The sequence below is a fragment of the Scaptodrosophila lebanonensis genome, unplaced genomic scaffold (genome assembly GCF_003285725.1).
Source record: "Scaptodrosophila lebanonensis strain 11010-0011.00,11010-0021.00 unplaced genomic scaffold, SlebRS2 tig00000024-arrow-pilon, whole genome shotgun sequence".
NCBI classification, from domain to species: domain Eukaryota; kingdom Metazoa; phylum Arthropoda; class Insecta; order Diptera; family Drosophilidae; genus Scaptodrosophila; species Scaptodrosophila lebanonensis.
Window position 1 is genome coordinate 7368882 of NW_022060538.1, and position 12090 is coordinate 7380971.

Below are 12090 nucleotides of genomic sequence, written 5' to 3' on the forward strand. Positions count from 1 at the left end.
CGTTCCATCATCTTCCCGAGGGCAGGTAGCAGACTAATCGGCCTATATCCATCTACTTCAGTATGCTGTTTCTCTGGCTTTGGAATCATCGTAATTAGCGCCATTTTCCAGCAGTTTGGAAAGTGCCTCAGCCTGAGTATGTTATTCATGAGCAAGACAATATACAGCAGAGCCCTTGTGGGGAGCAGTTTCAGCGTCCTGTTGTCTAAAAGGTCTTCTCCAGGCGCTTTTTTTACCTTTAGATTTTTTATCTGCTGTACCACTTCTTGAAGTGTAACTGGGCTTGCAGGCAAGGCCATTTGGAATGGCATCTCCAGCCTAAGCTCGACTACCCTTCGCCTATCTGCTGTTGTAAAGTCAAAAGGCTTAAATCTTTCCTCTAGGCTGTTTGCAAAGATTTCAGCTTTCTGCTGACTGGAGTAGCTCCATCCACCTGTAGGATCCTTAATTGGAGTCTTAGGGATGACCAGCCTCTTAAATCGCCTCGTAAGCTTCCAGAGCGAGTAATTAAATGATGCATCTGGACCAGCACTTTCCAATATGTCATCAATTCTGCCTTGTCTGATTTTAGCAAGCTCTTTTTGCAGTCGATTGGACAGTCTTTTGTAGATTTGATGAATGCGAGTATCTCCAGTTCTTGCATATTCTTTCCTGACTCTTCTTTTCAGGCTTAAGAGCGCAGCAGAGAAATATGATAGAAAGCAATTTTCTATTGAAACAATTCATTTTAAACAAAGGTTTTAGCTACTTACGCAGACGACACTGCGGTGCTTACCAGAAGCAGAGATATCGATGTAGCTTCGGAAGCCTTACAGCAGTATGTAAGTAGTTTCGAGAAGTGGGCTCTGAATTGGAACATTGGTATCAACGCCAGCAAGTGTGCGAATGTCACATTTACAACAAGGCCGTCGTCATGCGGAGATATCACAATGTTGGGGTCCACGCTCAGTCATACAAATTCGCACAAATATCTTGGTGTAATTCTGGACAGAAGACTCAACTTCAGCAAGCATACAACAATGGTGAAGCGATCGGTCATGGCGAAAGCCGGAAAGATGGCATGGCTGCTTGCACCATGCAACAAGCTGTCCCTGCACAGTAAGGTGACAGTATACAAGTCCATATTAAGTCCAATATGGAAGTATGCGCTACCAATTTATGGCATTGCCGCTGCTTCAAACCTAAACAAAATAAGAGTTGCGCAAGCTAAAATACTTAGAAAAATATGCAACGCTCCCTGGTATATGCGCACTAGGGACATCGAAAGAGACTTATGTGTCCCCAAGGTTGGCGATGTCATTCAAATGCACGCAAGCAATTACGAGAAGCGACTCGGCAGTCACCCCAACGCACTAGCGAGGCGGCTCCTGTCCAAACCTAAGAAGAGAAGACTGAAGAAGTGCCATCCAAAGGATCTCCCCACAAGAGCCCTTGTATAAAATACATAGTATATATCATAAAATATAATCATTTTTCATGTAAAACATTGTAAATATTGTATATATGTACATAGATATAAGTGCGTCCTATAGATGCTTACTATAGACAACTTTTGTATTCCCTAACTTTCAACTAGCTTAAGCTGCCATATTGGTAGTAGAAAACTAGTTTAATAAATTGTATATATGTAAAAAAAAAAAAAAAAAAAAAAAAAAAAAAAAACAAAGGTTTAAGAAACAAACCTAAAAGTATGCAATAAAATTTGAGAAATTTTTCTTTATCGGCCATTGCAAAAATGTATCAAGATTGGACGGTTAAAACTATTTAGTTTTCGTCACGTGAAGTTAGGCAGACCCTCGTCAAAGGCGAGCACCTCTCAGAGCCCCCGTTAGAAGGCCGCATGCCAGTTTTAAGGGTTTTTTGATGGCTGAGCAGTTCGCACAGAAATTAGATCGAATAGAATATTGTGCTAAAATGTAGGGATTGCCTTGTCATAGTATGCAAGAGGCATAGTTATATTTCATTTTATCCAATAGATAATTATCCACATCTTTAAAGAAGTAATCCCACAACTGAAGTAATTAGTAGATGGTCCAATACACTACGGATTTATCGAGGATTATCGAGAGAATAGATTTCGTTTTTATCCAAAAAAATAACCATTTAATGCATTAAATTCAAATGCCACATGCATCCAGACAATGTTCGTTGAAGAAATCAGGAAACCAAAAAATAATACTTATAATGTGAATGAAATATTATGTTAACTTAAGGAGTCGTATTCAATGCACTTCACACAGACGATGATCCAGCATTCTTGATGACTCCTGTTGGAATAAGGAACATGCCTTGTCTAGCAGTCCGCTTATCTATCTTTCAACTTAGTTGGGCCAGAGGGTAACTAGGTATAGTTGGTACAAATTATTTTGTTTTCTCTCACGAACCTCAAGAACAATCTCTTTATATGACAATGCTATTTGCATTTCATTACACACTTACCCTGCAATTGTAAAAAAATTCGCATTTTCCGCATAATTCCGAGTTGCGTACAAACAAACAAACAAACATACATACATATGTGTATCCCCAGCAATCTGTTCACAGCAAATTGGGTTAGAAACTGCAAGTAAACAAATAGAAACTCAAAAGTTAAATTACAACGGCAATCGCAAAAAAAAAACTTAAATAAAACTAAGTCACAAATAAGACAATAAACAAGCATTGCCTATGAAAATTGTAGACAACAACAGGCGACGTGGACGTTGGCAAAGATTTCACTCGAGTGCCGGTGTGGCAGTGACAACAACAACAACAACAATAATAACAACAACCACAATAACAATAAAAGCAACAGCAATCTCAACAACTACTAAAACGACAAACAACAATGATAATTTCTCGCGGTACAAGATCTTCCGAAAAAATGTCAGAAAGTCAGCAAGTCAGCAAGTCTGCCAGTGAGGCATTCGTAGCAACGGGCAGCTGTACCAACGTCTTGGTCTCTAAGGCTGTCGTCTTGTCACTCGGAACGCATTTGGCCAAAACTGCAGAGCTGCGGCGCTGCAGAGCTCTGAACGTGGCATAAAAAATGGTTAATTATGTCATGAGGGTGGGAAGCAAAACTTTAATAAATAAAATACACGTTGCAAATTCGCAAGAGCTGGCGCGTCAGTCGTCGTTGGTGCTGATTGCAGGCCCCAAGATGGTAGGGCGACAGCTGAATGCATGTGGAAAAGTGTTGCAACTGCACATGAAAATCGCAGCTTGCCCCGCCGCTCCACTTCGTGCCGCCAGCCAGCCCAGGCACGCGACAAACGTAGAAAGTTTTTGGCTGCAATTGCCACTTGGCGCCGTCAACGACTGCGTCACGCGTGCGCAAAGGCAGCCACTCTGACACCTTCTTTCCCTTCGCCTACCCAAGACGGTTGTTTCCTATTCGTGTTTGTGGTTACGGATGTTTCTCCAACAGCTTTTCCGTTTTGGTTCTCAGCGCTGCAATTTGCATGACCAAATGCAGTCGTGTGATTTGTCAACGTCTCTTATGGGATTTTTCGAGGGGCTGGCCGGCCTTAGTTTTCCTTAATAGTCATTGCGTCTAATCGTTGCTCTACTCTGCTCCAAATTTAGCAACAACATCATCATCGCCATCCTCACCTGCCTGTGCTTTTCACACGCTGGATGGCGTGGCAGCGGAAAGCGAGGGTGTGCGCTTTATACGTCTGCGTGAAGACGCCGATGTGGGCAAGGAAATACTACGATTGCAGGCCTACCCACGCTCCGCTGTGTCCCTAAGGGCCGCCGATGCCAGCGGCGATCACAAGTATTTCAATCTAACGGAGCACAATGGCACCACCTTGATAGTTAGCTTGGCCCGTTCGCTGGAGCGTCTAGTGGATCGCGATGTGCCGCGGAATCTACTCAAGTTTCGCATACTTTGCGCTGGAAAAAACGAGAAGCTAGAAGAGGTAACTAGTTGGCTTAGACAAAGCACAGACAAACCACTTACACTTTCTTTCTTGGTCACACACAGGGTAGCTATCTCTCAATAACCGTCTACATAGAGGATGTCAACGACAATGCACCTGAATTTCTCAATACGCCCTATGTGGTGGATGTGGACGAGAATACCTCAACCGATAGCATCATCTTTGAGGGTGTACAGGCCTTTGATCGCGACAAACCAAACACTCCGAACTCAGAGATCCATTTCAGTATGTCAACCGTACCGGAACAGCTGTCGGATGATGGCAGTCCATTTTTTGCCCTCAAAAGCCCACATCGCCCATTGCTCATTTTAAAGCGTGAGCTGGACTTTGACAATGGCATCAGACAGTTTAGGTTACCAATTTTTGCCTGGGATCGTGGCACGCCAGCTAATCAGGCAAACACTACAATTACGATCAATGTACGAGATGTAGACGATCTGCCGCCAAAGTTCACTGAGGGAGTTTATCGGACAAAAATCAATGAGTTCTATCCAATGACTGGCATGCCTCTGCGCATTCCACTCTACTTCGCCCCACCGATAATGGCCTTTGATCAGGACTCACTTAACGCCTCGCTTGTTTACGACATCATATCGGGCAATGAGCGGCAGTTGTTTCGAGTAAATCCAAACAATGGCGTTATGTATTTGCAGAAGGAGATCGATCTGGAGGAAGAAAGTCTGCCGGGAAATACATTTGTCCTGCAGCTGGAAGCAAGGCAAAAGGATAATCCCCTCAAGAAGGCGTTGGCACGGTAAATTACTCGTTAGCCTTCAGCTTATTATTTAACATTACTTTATTTTTATTCTTCCGACCAGCATTGAAGTGGAAGTGCTCGATCTGAACGATAATGTTCCTGAGTTCGAGGCAGATTTCTACAATATTTCCATTGTGGAGAATTTGCCTTCGGGGTTTAGTGTGCTCCAGGTGAATGCTGTTGATCGCGATCAGGGCGAGAACTCCGAGTTCCTTTACAATCTAGTGGAAAGCAAAGACGCCATTGGGGCATTTCGTATAGATTCACGAACCGGCTGGATAACTGTCAGAGATGATCGTTTGCTAGATCGCGAGCAGCGGAAGTCCATACAACTGACTGTGGAAGCAATTGAGCGTAATCCCTCCTACTTGGATGATAAGCACCTGAAGAAACCAGGTCCCAGTCTAGTACATGTTGAGATCACTTTGCTGGACACCAACGATAATACGCCCAAATTTGAGAGCGGCAATTTGTACGAATTCAAGGTGCCCATAACAGCTGCTGTGGGCTATAAAATTGGTCAGGTGGCTGCACATGATCCTGATGAGGGGCCCAATGGGCAGTTATTATACGAGCTACAGCGACCTAAGGGCAGCGGATATATACCTTTTCGCTTGGACAACAAAAATGGGTCCATCTTTGTGGGTGGTCCACTGCGACGCGGTCGCATAGCCGTCTTTGTAGAAGCCAGCGATCAGCCCACGAATCCATCCGAGCGCCGCTTCTCGTTGGCTGTCATTACCATTGAAGTTTATGCCACAATTGACGATCAAGCTATAGATTTTGTGGGTGCACCGTACGAGTTTTGGGTTGGCGCCAACACACCGCTTGGTACTTCAGTGGGGCAGGTACGCACTACACTGATCTATGATGGTGAGGAGGAGATCATGTATGATCTTTTGCACACCTACTCCGAGGGCGTTCCATTTGCCATCGAAGAGCGGTCGGGAATAATCACAATTATACGCGAATTGTCCGACTTTAACAGAAAAGTATACAACTTTGAAGCTGTAGCTAATTATGTAAGTATTCACCGGAGTAGTCACTTTATTGGCTAACTCAAATCTTCCCAAATTCTTGCAGCTTTTTGCCAACTCCAGTCAACCCTTGATTGTGTCACGAAGCTCGCAACCGCTCACAACAGCAGCTGGTCCAGAGCTAACCGATGAAGGTGTACTTATAACCAATGTTACCATACATATTGTAACAAAGCCGGAGCAGAAGGTGCCCCTAAGACCAGTTATAGAGTACGTATAGTTCGATTTTCTGTTTTTTTTTTATTTAACCGACTAATATTTATTTTTACTCGTATACAGGGAGATCAATATGAACATTATAAATTTTCACATTGAAGAAAATATCGTGGGCGGAATAATTGGCCAGCTTCTCTACAAGAACGGCCTTAATGTGGTCAACAACGAGCTTGGAAGTTTCCGAGAGCTTACTACTGGCATTGGGAATCTAACCTTGGGCAGTCGATTCCGCAATACTGGCCGAAGTCAGCGTCAGCAGAGCTCCAAGGCCAAACGGCGTCTACCACGGCGTCTACCACGTCGTCTGATTGGCGACACCAATCTCAAGCTGCGTTACATAATAGCCAATCAACAGGAGGTTGTTAATAAAATTTCAATTACCGAGGATGGCACATTGCTCACACTGACCGGACTGGATCGCGAGCAGAAGGACAGCTACGAACTCACCGTCATTGTAGAGTACAACACCGGACTGATAAGTGGAGCTGGCATTTACCAGGTAAACATAAAAGTGGACGATGTCAACGACAATGCGCCAAAGTTCAATGGGCTCACCTATGTTGGTCTAATAAACGAGAATTGCGCTGTAGGAACGGAACTGTCCATGAATCAAGCCGTTCACATCACTGACGCTGACGAGGGAGCAAATGCCGAGTTCCGAGTATTGCTGCAAGGTGACTACAGCGATCAATTTTCCATAGAGTACTTCAATGGGAGTACGGCGGTGGGTAACGCCAGTCATCACAAGCTGCTGCCCAGCACAGGTGCATTTAATATTTTTAATCTCACTGATCAGTGGAACGACGAGTTCAAGTACCAAGAGTTGCACACCTCCTTCATGCAGTCGAACTTCAAATTGAGTTCGGGTCCTTACTTTCGTATTACATACACTGGCAAGCGTGGTCTCGACAGGGAGAAGGATCAGTTGTACAATTTAAAAATTATAGCGGCTGATAATGGTGGACTGTCTGGCTATGCACATCTAACTATTTTAGTAGCAGATGTTAATGACAATGCGCCCATTTTTGAGCGAATCTCCGTATTCAAGGAGTCAAAGGTTGAGATACGCGAGTATACTACAGACATGGAAATTTACTTCGTGGAGAGTTCGAATGGCATGACAGCGCCTACAGCGGCGGCAACCATGATGTTGGCGCCTCCACCTTATCACATACCGGGCTCGCCACGTCTCCACACAGAGGGTGGAGCCGTGCAAGCACTTCACAAGACACGCGCCAAGTCTCGACGTCGTGTAGCCCGTTCTATGCTCACAAAACCTCCGCCGCTACTTAAGTGTCCACTCTTCGCCATCTACGAAGACACGCCCGTGGGCACGAAGCTCTTACAGGTGACGGCCAGCGATGACGACTTTGGCAAGAACGCACAGCTGCACTATGAACTGTTGAACGAACATGTAGAGCGATCCGTCGGCATGTCCCACTTGCCCAAAATCTTTGGGGTAAAGCACTTCAACATGGACAAGCTGACTGGTGAACTATCAGTCAACCATCCACTGGCGGCTAACATTGAAGTGTGGTTAAATCTCAGTGCCACCGACATTGACGGCTTAAAGGATACAACTTGTCTTCGGCTTACAGTCATGGATGTAAACAATCATGCCCCGGCCTTTAAGAAGTCTTGGTACAGTTTCGACACTGCCGAGGGCGAGTATAAGGACAGTGTTCTCGGTCAGGTAGTGGCCGTTGATCTTGACTTTGGCGACAATGCTAATATTACTTATACGCTGAGTGATCGCGATGTACCGTTCACAGTGAAGCCGTCATCGGGTGTGCTGAAGATTAAAGGACAATTGGATCGCGAACTGCGCTCCAAATATAGCTTCCAGGTCATAGCTACCGATAATGCGCCACCGCTACAACGCATGTCTAGTGCCGTTGATGTTGAAGTGAATGTCCTCGACATAAACGACAACAAGCCCGAGTTTATTGGCTATGACGATCAGACCAAAGCCGCGAAATACATCGCTGATCTACCAGACCGAACGCTAATGATTCCGGTGTATAAAGCTTACCTAGATCGTAGCACCAAGCCAGGCATGTTCGTGAAGCAGGTATGTAGATTTTGTGTATGTAATGATATCACTCTCCAATATCTTATTCTTTATGGTTATAGGTAACGGCCATAGACAAGGATTATGTAGGTAATGGGAATGGTCTGGTGCTCTACTCCATTCTGCATCAAGAACTACATGCACCAGTCTTTCAAATAGACTCACGTGACGGCACTATTACAACAGTCGCAAACATTCGGGGCTACAATGACTACGAACATTTGAATGTTAGTGTTATTGCTTCGGATCTGGGTAGTCCAGCCCTCTCCTCAACAGCTGTTGTGCTCGTCAATTTGCAAGGCCAAACAGTAACAGAGCCTACACCACCAATGAAAATTGAACCAGCCCCAAATGTGACCATCTTTCAACATACCTATTACGAAGTACAACTGCCGGAGAACAACGAGGCGCCTACTGAGGTCATGCGTCTGAATCTGACGGTGGGCTTGAATTCAGAAAACTTTCGTTGGTCTCTCTGGCTGGAGGAGGGTCTGGACGAGACAGATGCGCACCCACCTTTTGAATACGATGCCAAAAATATGCTACTCTATGCTTTGAAGCCTTTCGATCGAGAGCACATTGCACGCTACCAGCTGCGTATACGCGCAGATCGTGTGAGTCGAGAGGCGCGCAACTATGTCCGAGTAGCTTATCCCGTCGTAGATGAGAGGGTTGATGGCCTGGCACCCAACGAGTGCCGAATTCTTGTGCACATTGTTGATGAGAATGATAACGCACCGAAGTTTCGAGGCAATGGGCAACCAATCATAGCAGTGGTACCCCGAAGTGCAACCTTTGGATATCCGGTAACACGTGTTGTGGCTACAGACGCGGACGAGGGTCTGAATGCCGAAATACGTTACCGTCTCCTCAACGAGCCAACGCGGCTCTTTGGCATAGATGAGCTCACGGGGAACATTCGCCTGTTGTCCGATGTTTCCATGGATGAGCGCATCTACGGATTTGATGTGAAGGCCACCGATAGAATGGGTGCCGACGATGGCCGCAGCGGGATTGTCAATGTCTTCGTTTATATTATAGACGAGGCCAAGCAGGTGCGCATTGTAGTGGCTGGCAAGCCAGTAGAAGTCGAACGACGCATCGAGGCACTGATGGAGGCATTGAGCTCCGCAATAGCAAAGGATGTTCGTGTGCGCCTCTTAGAGCCACATTCCGGTGGCCTGGAAGCTGCGTAAGTTAACCCATTCGCATTCCAAATTCGTCCCCTTTAGACTAACAGTTATTTAATATTCTAACCGCAGCACCAATGCCTACATTTATGCTGTAGATCCACATACGAATTCCATTATGGAAATGGAGCAATTGCAAGAGTAAGTTGCCCCTATTAACCGAAAACTGTCAATTTGTTAAAAACATGCCTTCACCTTGTTCTCAGTTCGCTGGCCGGCCTACAGCTGGACGCCTTGCAACTACATCAGCAGCAGCAACAAGTAGGACAGCCATTGGATAGCTCCAAGTCGATGCCACGAATTATCGAACTAGCCGAGTTTGGCCAATTACCAAGGCCTACACACGCCACGGCGCCCAATTTTGTGGGCGGCCTGGAATTTGTCACCGTTGTGCTTCTCACACTCTGTAGCGTGGGTGCCATTATGGCCGCCTGCTGTTACCTATGCCTGCAAAAGAAACGGTAAACCCGTTAGACTGCTTACTGTTCGGTTTAGTAAAAGGATGAATATAATGATAGCCATACGTAGACTAACAATCGCCTTAAGTCTTAATAAATCTACAAGAAGTCAATTGCTTTTTGGTTGTTGTTCTTGTCGTGCTGAAGTTTCTGTTGTTCTCTTTGCTCATTCCACCTTGCAATGCAGCAATCAAACCTGTTCCAATTAGGCGCACGTTTCCCGTTCAATCTCAGGCTCAAAAAAATTCTAACTGTAAAAAAAAGAACAGCTCAACACACGACAAGCTGACAGCCAAAGAGCAGTCCAATCAGTTGGCAGCCATCAAGTGCGCCTGGTGACAACCTGGGCACAATCACATCAAATCCAATGACCCTAACCAAGTCGTCAATCTTCTTTCATTTCTGTCTTTCAGTGGTCTTTGTGCGCAACGTAACATTCCTGCCTCGGAGGCCGGTCTCACCTATACGATAGCCGGCATCAATTCGACTTGTCGCCAGCAGCGGAGACAACGCCAGCGGCATACGCAACGCTGCGGCAAGGGCGGTACACGACCAACGAGTGCCTTCATGCCCGAATCGGTTTGCTCCTCAGCGCAAACGCAATCCACGGCCACGGCCACTGAGAAACTGGAACAGCAGTTGCATCATCATCATCAGCAACAGGCGCTGGCCACGCAGCAGCAGCATCATCAGTACCTGAACGAGTAAGTAGCAGAGGGGCAAACGGAGAATATTACTAACAAAAACTTGTTTGCTCTTGCTCATCGCTCGTCTGCCATTCTATAGACAGCAACGGCAGCGTGAATACATTGATGTGCCGCTGCCCAAGTCCATTGCCAAGGCTGCGGCGGCAGCGAGTGGCAGTGGTGGCTCTCGTCTGGATCCAGATGGGGGCAGCACGCCGTTTGTGCTTAAGTATAATGCCTGCCAACCTGTTAGCAATCTGTAAGCAGCAGTTATTTTCAATGTTCCTAAACAAAAACCGAACTTTCGATTAGCTCAAGCACTTTACCCAAAAAAGAACACTTTATAGAGAGAAAGTTGAGTTTTCGTTGGGATATACGATCCATTCTTTCGCAGAAGCAAATGATAAGCCCTTACTTTTTAGCAATAACTACGAGACCTCTCTGTTCTCCCTTCACTCGGCGGGTCAGGACTCGGGCGTCGAGTTTCTAAGCAGTCGCGAATTATACGAAACCTCACCGGACTCCTTTCAGCATAGCTCCAAGCGGGCAGTCAACTCAGAGATGCTTTGTCCTCGACATGCCAAGGCACACATGGAGCTACGTCCGCAAGTCGGAGGAACTCCAGGGCTCCTTGGAGCCACTGACAGCAGGTAAACCAATTAGCATCTCGATAACAGGCACTATTCTTCTAACTCCTCCTCAAAAGCGATACCTACGAAGATTCACTGAAGACCGACGAACCCTTGGTGGCACTCAACTGTCGAAGTGGCGCATGCGAGCATCGCCAGCATGGACATCATCATCAACGCCACGATTATCAGAACACAAAGTTCGAGAAGCGTTCATCCTGCGTGCGTCACTCATTCTCCGGAGTCAAGGACGACCTTATGCAGAACTCTCCGCTGATTTCACTGCGCCCTCGTGGTCATATTCTTCGCAACTCCATGAACGATCTGGAGGAGCGACTACACAATCTGGAGCAGTCGTTCCGGCGACCTCTCGAGTTTAGCAAATCGAATTCTTTGTTTTAATGTAAACCAAGTGCAATGTTTAGTTTGTAGGCTATAGTTAAAGCTGTTTACTCATAAGAATACTCATGCAACCAAGTGCAATAAAATATGTATATCCAGTAGGTGTATAGTATGTTGATATTTTTATCGCAGCTCTTACACATTTCTAGGTAAGTCGGTCAAATTCAGGCGTGGTGGTCAGGCGTGGCCTGCTTGCCATTAAGGTACAATCTATTGACATTTCCATATGATCTAAAATCAAAAGTACGACACATCGAGAAAAGCTCTAGCCCTCGATTAAGCAACTCGGTTTTGATAAGCTCGTAACACTCCAGATGGGCTGATTGCTTTATATAGAAACATTCCTTATAATTGGTTTAAGAAACTCAAATATGGCATAGGAGTGCTCGATATATAATATCGTAATGAAGGTTGACATCCACCTCCGAATATTAAAAACAGATTTTCAATAATTTGACATGTGTCGTGAAAATTTTCTGTTAATATAATATCTGTTAAGCTGAGGATGCTTTGTTATTGAAAAGCACCCAGCGCTCTCAGGCTCTGGGGCAACCCTTTTTACAGAAAAGCCAAAACAGGAGATCGGGAAATTAGGTCAATTCGTGAATAATACCGGATGTTTAAAAGCGGACCAATGATAACCAAGGAGATTATATGGCACCACCAGCCATCTCAACCTAACCTAACCAATGTTTTCACAAACAAGTTCCTAAAATAT

General features: G+C 45.5%; 1 protein-coding gene across 1 annotated transcript; it reads left to right on the forward strand.

The window, feature by feature from the left end:
- Nucleotides 1–3142: 3142 nt before the first annotated feature.
- LOC115622039 (cadherin-89D) lies at nt 3143–11372 on the forward strand. Its single transcript, XM_030515907.1, has 13 exons — nt 3143–3311; nt 3568–3905; nt 3971–4680; nt 4745–5705; nt 5767–5930; nt 6000–8007; nt 8070–9199; nt 9270–9338; nt 9404–9658; nt 10069–10359; nt 10442–10600; nt 10764–10991; nt 11048–11372. The coding sequence occupies exons 1-13, from the start codon at nt 3143–3145 to the stop codon at nt 11370–11372; spliced, it is 6807 nt and encodes a 2268-aa protein (XP_030371767.1).
- The last annotated feature ends 718 nt before the right edge of the window (nt 11373–12090 follow it).